The 20,389-nt window shown below is 35.7% G+C and overlaps 1 protein-coding gene across 3 annotated transcripts in view; it reads left to right on the forward strand.

Moving 5' to 3' along the window:
- SPDYA (speedy/RINGO cell cycle regulator family member A) overlaps nucleotides 1-20,389 on the forward strand; it is a 47,140-nt gene that overhangs the window by 4,953 nt on the left and 21,798 nt on the right. For 2 of the 3 annotated variants that reach the window (XM_015094276.4, XM_042245935.2), the window contains 4 exons: nucleotides 1,136-1,194; nucleotides 3,237-3,322; nucleotides 9,991-10,162; nucleotides 18,228-18,525. In XM_015094276.4, the coding sequence (XP_014949762.1) occupies nucleotides 1,136-1,194; nucleotides 3,237-3,322; nucleotides 9,991-10,162; nucleotides 18,228-18,525 (615 nt within the window). Of the gene's footprint in view, nucleotides 1-1,135; nucleotides 1,195-3,236; nucleotides 3,323-9,990; nucleotides 10,163-12,821; nucleotides 14,673-18,227; nucleotides 18,526-20,389 lie in introns of those variants that run through there. The other variant, XM_060413835.1, reaches the window with a different exon arrangement.

Consider the following 20,389-nt stretch of genomic DNA (forward strand, 5'->3'; position numbering starts at 1 on the left):
GGAGATGCATAAAAGAAGAGAGAGGGACAAGAGTATTTGCCCTTCTGAGAGGACAGAAGTCTTTAAAAAATGGGGGAGGGGGGGTTCCCTCTCAGTTAAGAGTAGAGCAAAATTATTACCCACAAACTTTTCTGTTATTCATAACTGAATGTGGGAAATAAGGAAAAATACATGGCTCTACCATTTTAGGTAATTTAAGAAATAGAAATGGAATTAACAAGGCAGAGATTGATTATTCTCAGAAAATTGATACATATTGGAACCTTCCATTTATTTGACTACACTGATAAAATTTCTTGGATATAACAAAAAGTTATACTTAGTTATTTAACTAAAAATGAAGGGGGAAATGGAAAAATGTGGATTTTTTTTCCAAATTATTTTCTGACAGCTACACATATATTTTGGTATTATGTATTTGAGCCTTTATTTGAAGTGAGTGTTTTTTACCTATTTTTTTGGATGTTATTCTTTTTAACAGTATTTTTGTCTGTTGATCTTTTTGTCATAACACTGTCTTTCCAAAATTAAATGTTAGTTATAAATAACTAATGAATTTTAAATCTTCCTTACATAGACATTTTCATGTGTATTTGGATAATAGATAATTGGACAGAGGTGAGATAAATATGAGGATAGAAAAAGAACCCAAAACTAAAAATACCCTATACATAAAAGGATAAAATGTTTAAAAAAAAAAGATATTTAGAAAACAAGAGTATTCATTGAGTCATTATTTCTTAATGACTGAGTTATCTTTTATCAGATTCCATTTCCACCTGTTAAAGATTTGTTTTGGAAATTAACAAAGAGCCCATCTAGAGCTACCCAAGACATTCCTAAAAGAGCTACTGGAATATTTAGTAAATCAGACACTTCTGGCATTCCCCCTCTAGTCTGGGCTATATATTAAGGCAAATCAGATAGGAAGCCAAAAAATAAAGTGGTAGTTTTCTGTACAGTGCTTGCAGTGGTAAACACACTAAAGAACCAAAAACTATTATACTTTGTACAACACCAGTCCAGCCATTTTGTGTGATTTATAAGCATTGTTTATAATCTCCTTATGTAAAAATTAATTCTTCAAAAGGAAACCTGTTTTCAAAAGACAAGTCATAGCCTTCTTTTGTTGTAGATGACGATTTAATTCAGGATTTCTTGTGGATGGACTGCTGCTGTAAAATTGCAGACAAGGTAAATTTGATAACAGTATAATCATTAACTAGCATTTTTATGTTACTGGACTGTCCGGACTTTAATGAACCTTATAATGATTTTCTATCTTATTAATTAAGGTTAAGAAAAGAGCTAACTTAACGTTGCTCCTTCAAAATGGAATCCTTATACGTTAGTATACAGCATACATTCATTCCATCTATACTCAAGGAATTGTAAAATATTGATTTAGGTTCATATGATCTTAAACCCATATTTGTTTGATTTAAAACAAGAATCAATATAGACGTAATACGTTTTTTGGTTGGTTGGTTGGGTGTTTTTGGTTTGGTTTTACTTTTTATTCTTTTTTAATTGAAGTTCAGTTGATGTACAGTACAGCTGTACACTATGATTTACAGTTTTTAAAAGTTATACTCCATTTATAGTTATAAAATATTTGCTGTATTAGGCTTAATATGTTTTGATCCAAATTGTTACCTTTTATAAGGTAATAACATCTGATAAAAGTGGTTGATTATACTTTTTAATATTTTGTAGATGATTTAAATGAAACAAATCCCAGTAATCTTGTAGAGTAAAATTAGTTTATCTTATTCTTTATATAGGAATCAGTGTTTCATAAAAGAACATCATGATGCTGATTTATACCGTAGAGATTGTGCTATCTCTGTACTCTTTAGGTTTAGCCAAACAGTTAGAATTTCAGCTTTATAAATGTCATCTTAGACCAGTTAGTCATATCAGAAAATGCAGCATGACTTCATATCCCATTTAAGATAATGTGCCAACCAACAGAAACGAGAATGAACAGACTACCTCAAGATTAAATACCCATTAATTTAATATTGGTGTAAACTCTTTTAAGCTTAAGATAACAAAAATAAAATTGGAGGTTTTCTTTTAAAGTTTGAAATTTTAATTTTGTAAAATTTCAAATATGCGGTAGTACGTTTAAAATTATAATAGAGACAATAGAACAAAGACCATCTGTGTACCTACCATCCAGCTAACACAGTCATTAACTCATGGCCATTCTTGTTTCTTCTCATTTCTCTCCCTAAAACTGAATTATTTTGAAGCAAAGCCCAGACAGCCTAACATTTTATCCATAAATATTTAAAGACGTACTTCTAAAAAGTGAGATCTTTCTAAACATAATCAATGTCACTAATACCTTTAAAAATTAACAGTAATGCCTTAATATCAAATATCCAGTTCCTGTGGACTTCTAAAGTTTAAATTTTAGTTTTAAGTGTCTTATTGGTAATTAAAGTTGTTGGACAGCAGGGTGCAGTGCCTCTAAAGTAATTAACCAGGAATAGTCTTATCTTAACAAACTAGTATCAAGTCCTCTACTGAAAGTTACCTTGAAAAACTTGGAATCACCTTTGTGGCCAAACCTGCGAAGGTAGGATGAATTAGCTATCTTACGAGAGGGAGTCTAATATATTTGTATTGTAACTTGTTTTTAACTTGAACAGGCAGAACCTGGCATGGGTGCTAATAACAGGCTAGACATGTCTTCCTAATAATACATTTGAAACACTTTTCCCAGTGAAAATAGAGCCAGGTGATTCTAATTTCTGGTTAGAAGTTATTTTTTAAATTATTTTGAGTATTTTGAGTATGGATGTCTACAACTAACTCAAAGAGTTGAGGGGGAAAAAATTGCATATACACATGATCAAGCCAGTGTGGCAACAGAGTAACAGCTGATGAATCTTAGTAAAGGATGTATGGTTATTCACTTGATTATTATTTCAGCTTCTTTATATGTTTGAATAATCGGAAAAAAATGAGTTTGGGGTTCAAAAGATATTGGCAAGAATAAAATTTAGGAGTTGATTCCAATTATGACTTAATCATAAGTGATCCAGAACTATTTTTTACTGTTCATATGGATTAAAGGAAGCCAAAAAATAAGGACTCAAATAGGTATTTCTGTAATAAGGATAAATAATGCTTTATTGTTTTAGCATAGAAAGACAGCTAGTTTAAAACAGTTTTACTTATGAAAGCAAAACATTAATTTTAACTTCTAACTTTTTTCTCTATAGTATCTTTTGGCTATGACCTTTGTTTATTTCAAGAGAGCTAAATTTACTGTAAATGAGCATACCAGGATAAATTTCTTTATTGCTCTGTAAGTATGCTTTCTACTAAGTGATTTTTATGGTAGTTATTTATCAGTCGTGTCAGACTCTTTATGACCCCATGGACTATACAGTCCATAGAATTCTCCAGACCAGAATACTGGAGTGGGTAGCCTTTCCCTTCTCCAAGGGATATTCCCAACCCAGGGATGAAACCCAGGTCTCCCGCATGTGGGTGGTTTCCTTATCAGCTGAGCCACCAGGGAAGCCCAAGAATACTGGAGTGGGTAACCTTTCCCTTCTCCAGAGGATCTTCCTGACCCAGGAATTGAACCAGGGTCTCCTGCGTTGCAGGCAGATTCTTTACCAACTGAGTTATCAGGGAAGCGCAATATATACAATACCTCATTTAAAATAGAGGCTGTTTAAACCCTGGTATATATCTTTGAATAGGCCTTCCTGTTTAAAGGCTGTATGGTTTTTTTTTACTTTAATAGGATATTCTTATATTCTTTTCATTGATCTTATGCCTAAGATTTATTTTTTAATATTCCACTTGAGTTTATATTGTACCTTTCACATTGTCATACTTTACCTAGTGTTGCATATAAATTATCCCCCAAATTTCCTCTTTTGGACTTAGAGACTTGTTAAAAGCCAGAATATCCTCTTTGAAATTTAATATTTAGTAAAAATCATAACTATTGCCCTTTTAAGTTGAACAGTTTGTGGGAAATACTCTAGACAATCTCAATATCAAAAGCCCAATACCTGGATACAATGCTACAGTTTGAAATATATGAATATAATTTTAAGTACCTAACTAAGGAGCTACACATAAACATATTGAAGTTAAATATCATAGCAACTATTAGCAATGAAGAATTTAAAGTCTGCTTAATTCAGAATATAATTCAAGAAATAGGACTAGAGGAAATTGATCTTTGGATGTTTTCAGGAGATACATTTCCCCATGCATAGGGAAAAATGAACTCAGTATAAAATTTGATGATGATTGCTAAATTGGAGAAACATAATAGTATTTGCTAATTTGAGTATCATGTGCGTGGCACCAGAAAAATGTTTTCTATAAACTCATTTAATTTTCCTATGAGATATATTTTTAAATTATCTCCATTTTACAGATAGGAAAAATGAAACTTAGAAAGATTAAGTGCTTTCCAAGATCACTAAAGTTAGTAAGTAGCGGAACTGGGGCACAGGTTTAGGTGTGATTTGCCAATGGCCAAATCCAGCCATTTGACACTAAGCTGTATTGCTTTTAATGTGTCTTTTAGTATTATATCGGTATATTGATGCAATATATATTTTGTAGTTTTTTTCTCACTTGAGAATTTAAAATAAGCCAAAATAAACTTTATTTAAATTGAACCACATGCCCAAAATTGGATTTGACCAGCTTTGTAAAATTATTACCAGCAAAGCACTTTGTTAGCTTACACTGTGTAGTAGCATGTCAGGTTTTATTGCATGTTGTATTATAAGCTTCATATTAAAAGTAACATGAATCATAATTTCCATTTTTATATCTAATTGTACTTTTGATATAACCCCACTCAGTGTGAAGTAAAGTGATAGTTGCTCAGTTGTGTCCGACTCTGCAGTCCCATGGACTAGCCCACCAGGCTTCTCTGTCCATGGAATTTTCCAGGCAAGAATACTGGAGTGGGTTGCCATTCCCTTCTCCAGAGGATCTTCCTGACCCAGAGATCAGACCTGGGTCTCCTGCATTACAGGCAGATTCTTTACAATCTGAGCCATAGGGGAAGCCCACCCAACTCAATAGTTCTCATTAAATATTTTCTCAGCCACAGTTCTCTTTCAAGTTATTTTCTATATATTCTTTTAACACTCTGAACTTCTACTATTATTTTTTACTCCAGTATTTTTTTCATGTTACCTTTTCTACTGGACTGTAAACTCCTTACAGGCAAGGAACGTGTACCTTACTTTTTTTGCATACCTCAATGGCTAACGTAGAATTTCTTAATTCTTTATTTGAATAAACATAATTAACCCTATGCAATATAAATGGACTCTGCTCCAAGAAAAATCTATTTCAAATTAGAAGACAACTTACATGTGTAAGATACAGACATTTCATTGCATGGACCCTGAAAAATTGTTAATGTGGAATGGAATCATAATGTGGTCCTAATACAATATTGAAAAGTGAAAGTGAAGTTGCTCAGTCATGTCCAACTCTTTGTGACCCCATGGACTGTAGCCTACCAGGTTCCTCTGTACCATAGTGTGTTATCAGTTCAGTTCAGTTTAGTTGCTCAGAAGTGTTCAACTCTTTGCAACCCCATGGACTTCAGCACACCAGGCTTCTCTGTCCATCACCAACTCCTGGAGCTTGCTCAAAATCATTTCCATTGAGTCGGTGATGCCATCCAACCATTTCATCCTCTGTCGACCCCTTCTCCTGCCCTCAATCTTTCCCAGCGCCAGGGTCTTTTCCAGTGAGTCAATTCTTCACATCAGGTGACCAAAGTATTGGAGTTTCAGCTTAAGCATCAGTCCTTCCAGTGAATATTCAGGACTGATTTCCTTTAGGATTGACTAGTTGGATCTCCTTGCTGTCCAAGGGACTCTCAAGAGTCTTCTCCAACACCACAGTTGAAAAGCATCAATTCTTCAGTGCTCAGCTTTCTTCATAGTCCAACTCTCACATCCATGCATGACTACTGGAAAAATCATAGCTTTGACTAGACAGACCTTTGTAAAGAAATGTCTCCACTTTTTAATATGCTGTCTAGGTTTGGCATAGCTTTTCTTCCAAGGAGAAAGCATCTTTTAATTTCATGGCTGCAGTCACCATCTGCAGTGATTTTGGAGCCCCCTAAAATAGTTTGTCACTGTTTCCATTGTTTCCCTATCTATTTGCCATGAAGTGATTGGACTGGATGACATGATTTTAGTTTTTTGAATGTTGAGTTTTAAGCCAGCTTTTTCACTCTCCTCTTTCACTTTCATCAGGAGATTCTTTAGTTCTTTCTGCCATAAAGGTGGTGTCATCTGCGTATCTTAGGTTATTGATATTTCTCCCAGCTTGTTTTCATCCAGCTTGGCATTTCGCAGGATGTACACTGCATATAAGTTAAATAAGCAGGGTGAACAATATAGAGCCTGACGTGCTCCTTTCCCAATTTGGAACCAGTCCGTTGTCACATGTCCAGTTCTAACTGTTGCTTCTTGACCTGCACACAGATTTCTCAGGAGGCAGGTAAGGTGGTCTGGTGTTCCCATCTCTTTAAGAATTTTCCACAGTTTGTTGTGTTCCACAGTCAAAGGCTTTGGCATAGATGTTTTTCTGGAACTCTCTTGCTTTTTCTATGGTCCAATGGATATTGGCAATTTGATCTCTGGTTCCTCTCCCTTTTCTAAATCCAGCTTGAACATCTGCAAGTTCAAGATTCATGTACTGTTGAAGCCTGGCTTGGAAAATTTTGAGCATTGCTGTGCTAGTGTGTGAGATGAGTGCAATTGTGCAGTAGTTTGAACATTCTTTGGCATTGCCTTGTTTGGGGATTGGAATGAAAACTGACCTTTTCCAGTCCTGTGGCCACTGCTGAGTTATCCAAATTTGCTGGTGTACTGAGTGTGGCACTCAATATGTGCATTATAGATTTTTCATAATCAGCAAGCATGAAAGGGGCCAACCTCTTCCAACTCTATCTACAGTTTACTAACAATTATTAGGGATACTAAAGTGAGAAATTACTTGATGTAATTTCACAAAGGACACAATTTGACTCGAATAACTGAGTTTAGTAATGAGGTACTTTATGATATTAATAATGTACATATAATATAAAATAATATATAATTATTTTAAGGGAGAATAAAAACATGTAACTACTCATATTAATGTAACTAAATATGAATGGGTGCTTTTCAGGTGGCGCCAGTGGTAAAGAACCTGCCTGCCAGTGCAGGAGATGCAAGAGACTTGGGTTCGATCCCTGGGTCAGGAAGATCCCCTGGAGGAGGGCATGGCAACCCACTCCAGTATTCTTACCTGGAAAATCCCATGGACAGAGGGGCCTGGTGGGCTACAGTCCATGGAGTCACAGAGTCGGTCACAGCTGAGATACACATACACACACACACAAATATGAATATGTGCATGGTTAAAAAGACTACATAGGAGTGTATACAATTAAAAGTGAGTCTTCTCGTATCTCAAAATCTTGATCTCCTTCCTCAAGGATAATTAACAGTTTCATATGTATCTGTCTAGAAATAATTTTCTATATATGAACCAGTATGTATGTTACATGAATAGAAATGTACTCACACTTCCATGTGTGCTTTTAAAATTTTTTTAACATGAAATATCTACAGAAGAGTGATTGGAGTGTATATGTATGTGTGTGTGAAAGAATAAAAGCAAAACAAACATTCATGTACCCCTGACTTAAGAATAGAACATTACCAGAATCTTAGAAGCTCACAGCACAGTTTCCCAATTAGAGCCTCTTCCTTCCGCAAGTTATCATTTTTTTGCTTTCCTTTATTCTATGTATATACCTCTAAATAATATATTATTTGGTTATTCCTATTTGGGGGCTATACAATAAAAATTATATGTACGTGTCTTCTGTAAATTCCTTCATTTGCTTTATGATACTATTCTGAGACTAATTTCTATTGATATGTGTAGCTGTAGTTCACTTTCACTACAGAAAAAAATACTCTTGTTTCTTATATATTTGCATTTTTTCCCACCATCTTGTTGTGTACTTTGTAAATATTGCATTTTTTTTCTCTTTCTTCTTTCCCCTCCATTTTTATCTTTTTTTTAACTGAGATTTAAAAATTTTTACCTTTGACACCTTTTTTCCTCTACTTCTTTGGAAATCTTACATTCTACACCTATTCTTTCAGCAATTACCCTAGTTATTTTTAATTACAAGACCCAGTTTCTGTTCTCTTATCTTACAATTCCATTAGTTCTACATGATGCTCTCTAAAAAGTTAGATATTATTATTGTTGTTTTATAAATTCAACATTTGTTTAGATTTACCCACATATTTATATATCTTTCATTACTGTTACTTCTTGCATCTCACACCTTCCACTTGGGATCATTTGCCTACCTTTCTGTTTGCTTTAAGACCCCCTTTTATTGGGTGTTTGTCTATTTTTCCAGTATCTTCACACTTCACAGCCTGTTTCTGTTCATTCTGCCTTGTTCCCTTATATGTTTTGTAAATCCTTTTATTACAAGTTGCCTTTTTTTTCTTAGAAAATCATCTATGGACCTTGCATTGTTTCCAGTGAGAAATCTGCTTCATCCTTATCTCTATTCCTGTATAATTTAATGTGTCTATTTTTTTCTCTGACTGCTTTTAAGATTTTCTCTATATCACTGGCCGTAAGCAATTAATCAGAGAAGGCAATGGCACCCCACTCCAGTACTCTTGCCTGGAAAATCCCATGGACGGAGGAACCTGGTGGGCTGCAGTCCATGGGGTCGCTAAGAGTCAGACACAACTGAGCGACTTCACTTTCACTTTTTAGTTTCATACATTGGGGAAGGAAATGGCAACCCACTCCAGTGTTCTTGCCTGGAGAATCCCAGGGACGGGGGAGCCTGGTGGGCTGCCGTCTATAAGATAGAGCATAGAGTTGGACACGACTGAAGCGACTTAGCAGCAGTAGCAGCAAGCAGTTAATTATGATATGTTTTGGTGTAATTTTCTATATGTTTTGTGCTTTGGAGTTTATTCAGCTTCTTTGTGGGTTTATAGTTTTCATCAAATTTCAAAATTTTTCAGTAATTATTTCTTCAGGTGTTTTTTCTGTCCACCCACCACCCTTTAGGGATTCCAGTTTCACCTTTATTAAGCTACTTGAAGTTGTCTCACAGCTTATTAATGCTCTTCATTATTTTTGTTTCATTTTCTCATTATGTTTCTTTTGGATAGTTTATATTGCTATGTCTTCAGTGCACAAATCTTTCCTTCCATGACATTTAATCTGATGTTACCCTCACTCAGTGTAATTTTCATTATACACAAAGTTTTCATCTCTAGAAGTATACTTTCAATGTGTCTACTTGTCCTTTTGAACATCTAGAATAACTGTAACTGTTTTAGTGTCTTTGTCTGTTGCTTCTACCATATATCAGTCAGTTTTGATTGGCTAATGATGATTCTTCTTATCTGTCCTGTTTTCCTACTTTTGTGCATGCCTAATCCCCCTCAGGTATTTGAGTGTAGAGAAAGACCATAAGAAAAGGTTAGAGGGAACACAGTGCTAACATTTGCCCACAGCTCAAATAGTGCCTGTTCACACCAGCCAGGCTGAAAAAACTTCCAGTTCACACTGAATAATTCAGTACTGAGTAGGGTACTTGGAAACATCTTGCCCTAGTGGGGAGTAATTAGCCCCAAACTGAACATTGCTCCAGATCCATCTGACAAATCAAGACTTGAAAGGATCAGACTGTTTCAATAACTGCATCCTAGAGCAAAACTCAAAATTTATAGGAATATAAAAATATCCAGAACTCAACAATGTAAAATTCATTGTATCTCTAATTTTTATATACATTTCTTTAATCATTCATAAGGCTTGAATATCTGTTACCGTGTTTATAAACAAGCTGGATTTTTTTGTATGTGCGTAAACTCTCTTCCTGTCCTTTACTCATTTCTTTTTTGAGTTGTTGGTCTTCTTTTTTAGGTATCTTGCTAATACAGTTGAAGAAGATGAAGAAGAATCCAAATATGAAATTTTTCCATGGGCTTTAGGGAAAAACTGGAGAAAATTATTCCCTGACTTCTTAAAGTTAAGGGACCAACTCTGGGATAGAATTGACTATAGGGCTATTGTAAGCAGGCGATGCTGTGAGGAGGTAAGATTTTTAAATGCTTTATACATATAATCTCTGTCTTCTCTTTATGTAATTTTCCCTGTCTTGTTTTTCAATGTGCTTCTAATGCTTCATTTTTTGTAAATGAAGGGTAAGCTGCTAACCTTGATGATTACCATGAGTACAACTTGTATATTAAAATGTTGATATTTTAAATTTATAGCACAATAATTTAAAAGTGTCATTTCTTTTTTTCTGAACAGCCTACTTCCATAGAAAGTATTTTTATTTTAGTGTATTTCTCTTCTCTAAAAGATCACCAATATATTAGGAAGAAATAGTGTGCGCATTCCAAAGTACCTCAGGGTAATAACATTGGAGCTGAATAATAATTTCTATTAAATAATTTCCACTAAAGTATCAAAATTTCACATTCACAAGGCTGAAATATAAACAGTGTGGTATTAAAATTTAAATAAATTTAAATAAGCTTTAAAACTATACCTCTGTTCATATAGCATACCTAAAGTAAGTTTCCTTGATGACAGATTCTATTAATGTAAAGCAGAAAAACACTAAATTAAAAGATCAGTCATTTTATCTGATGTTCTGGTTTTCAGTAAAGAAGGTTAATGTTTCAAACTAAAAATATTAGAGTAGAAAATTAATGGAAGGCAGTAACTAGTTCATGTAATTAAGTTAATTAATATAAGCCAGAACTAGTTCAGAAAAGTCTGGGCAGATAATGCTGTAATTAAATGAAGTCATATCTAGTTTAATGACTACAGGCCAGAGAAGCCAAATAATGGATTAGTGTCTAACCTGAGGGAAGACTTTAGAGGTGTGTCACAGAACTCTGTCCAGAACTAATCTTGTTCATTATATTTATTAATGAGATGAAGTTATAGAAGTTATACATGGTTTTGGATTAAATTAGAATTGTTGAATATTGGGAGAAATGCAAAGATTCAGAAATAACTTAGAAGACTGTACAGCACATGATTATATTCAGTAGAAAAATATGAAAGGATGAGTATGTACGACTACCTCCCTTCCATTAGTGGATCTTCATTAATGAATTTAAAGGACTCATTCCAATTACAGGGCATTGAAAAATTCCTGTCTTGTTACTTTTTGTCACAGCTTCCCCAGGTCAGGAGTGGGTAATTTGTGCACCTGTTGCCATCCTTGGTATGATAGTGCCCTTATTTGAACACTCTGATTTTATCAAAGTAAATGCTTCAGGCTCCATGGAACACTCAGCCAAGTGCATTGGAGGAGGCACTGGAGGCAAGAGGTCAGGATAGGCAATGCTTCCTCATGGTAGACTGCCCACCACTCCTAAAATACAATGACTCACATTTAAACTACAACAGTTTTATTCCGTTGGAGCTGGAATTACCTTGGTTGCTGGCACCAGACTGTTAGAGAATGATGTGGCTTATAAAAGACTACAGTGTTTTAGACACCTGAAAAGTCAGTTGTTGTAATGACTTTTTCACTGATTTTTCACTGACTTTTTCACTCATTTCACTGACACTGAAAATGTCAGTGGGATTTACAGAAAAGTTCAGTCTCTCAAGGCTTCAGCACTGAGAACTAACAGAGTTCTCCCCTAATTCCAGATTGGCATATCTAATTTCCTACTTCATATTTCATTATCTAGTAGATACCTCAGACTTAACATGTTGAAAATTGAGTTTTTTATTCTCCTACACAGACCTCCACACTTGCTCCTCCTACAATCTTAATAATGTCAATAAACAGTAACTTCATCATTCTAGTTGTTGGCCAAAAACTGTCACCCTAGGTTTGTTTTTTTTTTTCAGATCTATACCTTAAAGAAATATCCAGCGTCCCACCATTTCTCACCTCCGCCACTAAACCCTACTTTGTCATCTCTTGCCTCAACTATTTCCATAACTTTCCAAATAGACTCCCTCACAGTCTTTCTCTCTATGGTGTATTCTTCATAGCAGCCAGAGTAAATCTTTTAGGAAATCAAATCATGTCTCCTCTACTCAAAAACCTTCAGAGGTTTCTCATCTCACAGAGCAAAAGTCAACATCCTTATCTTGCTCCACATGGTCTGCCAGCTCTCTTCCCTTATTTCGTTGACTTTATCTCCCAGCTTTGTTCACTTCACTTCAACCACACTGGCCTTCTAGCTATTCCTCAGATTCATCAAGGACGCTCCCACCTTGGAGTCTTTGCACTTGCCATTCCTATTAGTTAGGTATTAGTTAGTATGCTTCACTTCCTCACTTCATGCAGAACTCTGCTAAGTGTCACCTCAGAGAAATCATTCCTTACCGCCCTATATTGCATAGTATCTCCCTCAATGGAATAAAAATTGAAGAGTCCAGAAATTTATGTTCAATTGACTTTTGGCAAGGATACCAAGAAAACTCAGTGGGGCAAGAATAATCTTTTCAACAAATTGTGCTGAAGCAACTGGATGTCCACATGCAAAAGAAAGCACCTGGACCCCTGCTTCATATTATATATAGAAACTAACTCAAATGGATCAAAGACCTATGTTTAAGATCTAAAAACTATAAAATTCTTAAAACATAGGTGTTAAATCTTCATGACCTTGGATTAGGTTTCTTAGATGTAATAACCAGAAGCACAAGCAAGAATAGAAAATACAGATTAAAAAATGAGCATCATCAAAATTTAAAAATTTTGTTCTTCAAAGGGCACCATTAAGAAAGTGAAGAGACAGCCCAGAAACGGGAAGAAAATCTTTGCAAATCATCTATCTTATAAGGTACTTGTATCTAAAATATATAAACAGCTCTTAAAACTCAGAAGTAAAGAGACAACCCAGTTTTCTAAAGGGCAAAAGATCTGAATACACATTTCTTCAAAAAAGATATTCAGATGGGCAAAAAAGCACATGAATAGATGCTCAACAGCCATCAGAAAAATGTAAAATCAAAATCAAGGAGATATTTCTTTACATGCACGAGGAAGGCTACAATTTAAAAAAAAAAGACTGATAATAACATGTTGACAAGGATGTGGAGAAATTGGAACTTTCACTTCTGGTGGGAGTGTAAAATCATTTAGTTGCTTAACAGTCTGGCACTTCCTCAAAAAAGCTTAACAGAGACCATATGACCCAGCAATTCCACTCTTAGTTTTATACTCTAAAGAAATGAAAATTGTGTTCCCACAAAAACTTGTACATGGGGCTTTCCTGGTGGTCCAGTGGTTAAGAATCCACCTTACAATGTAAGGGATCCCAGTTTGATCCCTGGTCCAGGAAGATCCCACATGCCATGGAGCAACTAAGCTCGTGTGCTGCAACTACTGAGCTTGCACTCTGCAGCCCAGGAGCAGCAGCTACTGAAGCCCACGTGCCCTTCGAACCTGTGCACTGCCACAAGAGAAGCCACCACGGTGAGAAGCCCATGCTCCACGACTAGAGAGTAGCTCCTGCTCGCTGGAACTAGAGAACGTATAGCAATGAAGACTCAGCACAGCCAAAAATAAATAGATATTTTTTGAAAACTTCAACAGGAATGTTTATAGCAAGCGGCCTTATTCATAATAGTCAATAGTTGTAAAAACAACTGAAATGTCCAGCAGCTAACGAATGGATAGACAAAATATCAATACAATGATATATTACGTGGCAATTAAAAGCAATGAAGGATCGATACATGCTACAAAGTGGATGAATGCTGAAAACCTTATGCAAGTGAAAGAAGCCAGTCCTCAGAGAGCCACGTAGTTCATTTACATCAGCTCTGAAGAATACATAAATCCAAAATCATAGAAAGTGGTTGCCTGAGGCTGAAGGGAGGGAGGAATGGAGTGTGACTGCCTTCTCTATGAAGTGATGAAAATGTACTAAAATTGATTGTGGTAATCATTGTGCTACCCTGAAGATATCAAAAGCCATTGAATTCTGTACTTTAAACCAGTGAATTGTATGATATCTGAGTTATATCTCAATAAAGCTGGTAAAATAGCAAGTAGTACACATCCCTCTATTACTCTCTACTCCTTTTCCTGGTTTTCCTCACAACACTTAGCCATTGTATAACACTCTATTTTACTTACTTACCTTGCTGATGTCTATTCCCCCTACTAAATACAAATTCCAAGAAGGTCTCTTTTTTTTTGGCTGCATTGTGCAGGTTGCAGAGTCTTAGATCCCTCAACCAGGGATTGAACCTGAGCCCTTGGCAGTGAAAGTGTTAGGTCCTAATCACTGGACTGCCAGGGAAGTCCCCAAGAGGGTCTTTATTCTGTCCTTATTACGTGTACAGTATCTAGAACAGTGCCTGACTTATAGTAAGTACTCAGTAAATACAACTGACTGACACAATGAAACTTGAAGCTTCCATTTCTTTTTCATATTTTCTTATCCATGAAAACCAACAAGGACCTCTACTATATAACAAGGAAACTCCATTCAGTATCTTGTAATAATCAATAATGGAAGATAATCTGAGAAAGTGTACAACTGCATCACTTTGCTGTACACCTGAAACACTGTGAATCAACTGTACTTCAATAAAAAAACATTAAAAGTAAACAAGACTATGGAACAATTCTTTACTGAGTAGCCTTAGCACTGACCCTTATCCAGATATCCAGATATATAATTTTTTTGGGGGGGTGGGGGGTGGGGATACATGCTAAGAAATTTAGTTAAGTGTTCTATGCATTTGTTACTAAGAGCCCAGTACTGGCACACTGCCAACCGATTTTTTAGTCACGTATCTGAAAATAAATGCAAGTTACAATACTAGCTACAAACTGGCTTACAATAATTATACTATACATTAGCATTGTGCTTTACAAATTTATATTTTCATTTAAATTAGCTTCTTATCCTCACAAAAGTGCTTTTGAAGATTGTAGCATTCTCATTTTATAACTGATGAAACTGAGGACCACGGAGGTTGAAATTTGCTCAAGATCATACATAGTTAAACGGCAGAACAGAGCTTGACTTCACATCTGATGGTTTCCCAATGTTCTGTGTTCTCTGACATCTGTCATTTCATTAAGTGATGTTTAAAGTTTGGTAGTAGATAAAAGATCTACAATGAAAGTAATGTTAATACTTTCTGAGCAGTGGTCTCAGTACTGCACATGTGTTAACTCTCACAATTCTTACAGCTAACTAGGTAATCCAGATAAGGAAACAGGCACAGAGAGACTAAATGACTTCTCCAAGGTCACACAATTAGAAAAGCAGCACACCAGTATTCAAACCTAGGCAGTCTAACTCGAGAGTCATTGCTTTTAACACCTTATATTATACTGCCGCTTGAGATCACAGAGAAGTACAATGTATAGAGAGAAAAACAGCCAAATATTAAATTTTAAAAACTCACTAAAGCTCACCTCCACCCCCCACCAAGAGATCACTAAAAATAACAGAAGAGTGAGATGAAGTTAAAAAAAAAAAACAAAAAAACTAGGATAATGTTTCTGATAGGTCAAGTGCTACCGATGCTTCAGAGAAGTCACTTTCATAGAATTGTAGAATTTGATAACTCTAAGTGACCTATTTCCTTATATAGAAAAGGCCTTGTGGCTCAGAAAGTTAATGCAATTAATTTACCTAAGATCATAGGAACGAAATAGAATTAAGACCAAAATCTTGCTTTTTTGACTGGTACAGTTTTCTTTTTAATTCACTGTTGTTATCACTGTAACATTCTAATATGTGTGCAAAATATATGTAGACCTTATATATATTTAAAAGAGTGTGCACTTGCCTGCACTTCTCTGGGTTAGCATGTGGAGAGACTATGATGCCTAGTTTACTGCAGAAAGAACAATATCAAATCATCTATATTGTGCCCTTTGCTTCAGAGTTCCCTTTACTTCATAGTTCCCTCTGCTCTCTTCATTAGACTTTGCTGTAGGGTTCCTACAAAAGTTATATTGTTGAAGGCTAGTAATGTCAGTGGCCTCTTAATTTCTTATTTTCATCTATCATTAAGAAATATTTAATGACTGTGTACTGTTGTGGAGAAGGGAGCTGGCTACCCACTCCAGTATTCTGGCCTGGAGAATTCCATGGACTGTATAGTCCATAGGGTCACAAAGAGTCAGACACAACTGAGCAACTTTCACTTTCACATTTGTGGAGAGGGCATTTGAGAGAGCAATGTACAAGAAGCTGTTCCTGTCCAGAAGGGGTTACATGCATAAAAAGATATCTGAGTACTAACATTTATATGCTGAGTCCTAATATAGGATTAACAATAAAACAAAATTTGAAACCTGGAGTTTCTAGAAAGGTGGGATTTATGCCAGGCATTGAAGGAAAAGCAATGCTAAGACAAATAAAGGGAAAGGCCATTCCAGATATGGGAAATAGAGAAATACTGAGGAAAAATTATAGACAAATTTGGAAGGAATAAGGAAAATTGACATTTTACTTCCTCACCTTGTGTATTTCTTAACAAATTTTACATTGTCCTAGAAATATATATCTTTACAGTTAACATCTTTATTCTGCCTTTTAAAAGATATATAACTTTAATTATGTGTCTTTGGTTGAAAACTTTTTTCAAGGATTTAAGAAGTAGATTATAAAATAAATCCAATCCTAAAGTACACTTTAAAAATTAGCATAGCTACATGGAACTCTGCTCAAGTTATATGGCACTGTGGATGGAAGGGAAGTTTGGGGGAGAATGGATACACATATATGGATGGCTGAGTCCCTTTGCTATTCACCTAAAACTATCACATTGTTAACTGGTTACACCCTAATACAAAATAAAAAGTTTAAAATTAAAAGAAACTGTCATAAAGTTAGCATAGCTAGTATTCTTTATTCATTGCCTTGAATGAGACAATAACTGCAATAACCCTATTTTCTGAGGGATTTGGCTTTAACCGGGACTGGGGGTGGGGGGTGCAGTTAGGGTTTTCATTCTTAACAACAAAAGCTTCTTTCCAAAAGAATTTTATATGATCTCCCAAATTGAGGTTCTCCGAGCTTCTCTGTCTTCCCTTAGCTCCTCCTGGGATCCCCAGCGTTGTCTGTGAAACCAAGGGCTCCTCAAACCAGTCTGAAAAATCACTTGACTAGGCAATTAATAAAGCACTGTCTATCTTTTTGAATTATAGTTTTGTCCAGAAACTTAAATATTTTTTAAAAGCACTGTCTAGCTCTCAAATTCTACAATTCTAATTTACCTTGGGTCATTGATAACTGCAACTAAACATTTTTTTTTGTTTAGAAGTAACATTCTATCTAACATTCTGTTTTGAAGTTTTAGACACCATGAGGTCAGCAGGTAGGTACATTTCCCTAGCTTGTCTTCTTAAATGGCTATCATTTGCTTTCATTGGCCAGATGTTTACTGTGTGATAAGGATTTTATACATATTTAACCTTCAGGACAATCCTATGAAGCAGATAGTATCCCCAGTTTTAGATATGAAGAAATTGAGGCTCCTAAAGGTTAAGTAACTAGCATCATACAGCTAGCAAGTGGCAGAGCCAGGATAAGAAACTAAGTCTATCCCGACTCTAAAGGCAGTACCTTATCTAACACACCTTAGAGAACAGTGTCTGACATGTAGTGTAGAATCTTCAGTACTTTCTAAATAATTCCTCATCTAATACTTGCAACACCTGCTAAAATAGACAGTATTATTCTCTCCATACTACAGACAAGAAACAGGTACAGAGAGGTTAAGCAACTTACCTGTGTTCTCATTTACCATATCTCTTGCTATTGCAAACATGCTAAGATAAACATACGTAGGTGGAAACCTCAATTAAAAATATTCTCAACCCAATACATTCCAAAGTTAAGAATGATGTATTATTTGGGGGGCATTATCTTTCCCAAACCTAGAATATCTGAGCAAAACCTGGAAAGTTGCTTCAGTTCTATTTCCTGTTAGAAATAATTTAAATATCCTACCAATTGTTATCTTAAGGATCTGAGCAATGAATCACTTTATAGGTAATACTGCCCTATCTGGAGATGCTTTTTTTAAAACATTTTTTTAGATCTAGTTTTAGAGATAGCATTTCTTAAGTTATAATTTTTGTTCTTTAACTAAATTTTAAAATCTTATTAAAAATTCTAAAAGAAAGCTTTCCACTATAGGTTATGGCCATTGCTCCAACCCATTATATATGGCAACGAGAACGCTCTGTGCATCACAGTGGAGCTGTTAGAAACTACAACAGAGATGAAGTTCAACTGCCCCGGGGACCTAGTGCCACACCGGTAGATTGTTCACTATGTGGTAAAAAAGGAAGATATGTTAGGCTGGGATTGTCTTCATCATCATCTTCATCCAGTGATACACTAGAGGTGGTGGAGAAACATTCTCAGGAATCACACAACTCATTCTCAATGGACAAAATAGTTGATACTTCTCAAGCTTATAGCTATTCTCAAGGTATGATTTAGCAATATGGCAGATCTATGCACCTTAGTAATGAATCGAAGTTATCTATTGACCTGTATGTAGTCCTTGTAGGCAGCAGTACGTAATAATTTTATACTATAACAATATGAGTTAAATTAGTATTGAAAAATTTCCCCTTTTCAGTTGCTGCTTTTTGTTTTGGTATCTGTTTTGTGGTAGCTTACCTAAACTAAGAGATTTTTAACGTGACTTCTGTTAAATTAAAACCTAATTCACCATGGATCCCAAGTGTTTTAAGAGCCTGAACCATTTTCTTTGAGGTGTTTATTTTATTCAAAGCAAGTTTTAAGAAGAAAATAAATTTACTTCTAATCTCACCATCCAGCTTTATCAGTGAGTAACTTTGGTTTCTTTTACACACTTTTAAAAACTAAAATAAAAGTAACATGTAACACTGTATTAGTTTTAGGTGGGTGACATAATGATTTAATAGATGTTGCAAAATGATTAACAATTTTAGTTAACATCCATCACCACACATAGTTTGTTTTTGTTTTTTTCTTGGGATTTTTAATTTTAGGATTTTCTTCAGTTCAGTTCAGTCACTCAGTCTTAGCAACTCTCAAATATAGGATCTTGTCAACTATAGTCACTGTGATGTACATTATACCCCAGAACTTATCTTATTAGTCAGTTCAATCACTCGGTCTTGTCTGACTCTTTGCGACCGCATGGACTGCAGCACACAGGCCTTCCTGTCAATCACCAACTCCCAGAGCTTACTCAAACTCATGTCCATCAAGTCGGTGATGCCATCCAACCATCTGAACCTATGTCGTCGCCTTCTCCTCCTGCCCTCAATCTTTCCCAGCATCAGGGTCTTTTTGAATGAGTCAGTTCTTTGCATCAAGTGGCCAAAGTACTGGAATTTCAGCTTCAACATCAGTCCTTCCAATGAATATTCAGGATTGATCTCCTTTAGGATGGACTGGTTGGATCTCCTTGCAGTCCAAGGGACTCTCAAAGAGTCTTCTCCAACACCACAGTTCAAAAGCATCAATTCTGCGCTCAGCTTTCTTTATAGCCCAACTCTCGCACCCATAAATGACTACTAGAAAAATCACTGACTAGACAGATCTTTGTTGGCAAAGTAATGTCTCTGCTTTTTAATATGCTGTCTAGGTTGGTCATAGCTTTCCTTCAAAGGAGTAAGTGTCTTTTAATTTCATGGCTGCAATCACCATCTGCAGTGACTTTGGAGCCCCCCAAAATAAAGTCTGACACTGTTTCCACTGTTTCCCCATCTATTTCCCATGAAATGATGGGACCAGATGCCATGATCTTAGTTTTCTGAATGTTGAGCTTTAAGCCAACTTTTTCACTCTCCTCTCACTTTCATCAAGAGGCTCTTTAGTTCTTTGCTTTCTACCATAGGGGTGGTGTCATCTGCATATCTGAGGTTATTGATATTTCTCCTGGCAATCTTGATTCCAGCTTGTGCTTCATCCAGCGCAGCATTCTCATAACGTACTCTGCGTATAAGTTAAACAAGCAGGGTGACAGTATACAGCCTTGACGTACTCCTTTCCAATTTGGAACCAGTTTGTTGTTCCATGTCCAGTTCTAACTGTTGCTTCCTGACCTGCATACAGGTTTCTCAGGAGGCAGGTCTCGTGGTCTGGAATTCTCATCTCTTTCAGAATTTTCCACAGTTTGTGGTGATCCATACAGTCAAAGGCTTTGGTATAGTCTACAAAGCAGAAATAGATGTTTCTCTGGAACTCTCTTGATGTTTAGATGATCCAGCAGATGTTGGCAAATTTATCTCTGGTTCCTCTGCCTTTCCTAAAATCAGCTTGAACACCTGGAAGTTCACGGTTCACATATTGTTGAA

Source organism: Ovis aries, chromosome 3 (genome assembly GCF_016772045.2).
Source record: "Ovis aries strain OAR_USU_Benz2616 breed Rambouillet chromosome 3, ARS-UI_Ramb_v3.0, whole genome shotgun sequence".
NCBI classification, from domain to species: Eukaryota; Metazoa; Chordata; class Mammalia; order Artiodactyla; family Bovidae; genus Ovis; species Ovis aries.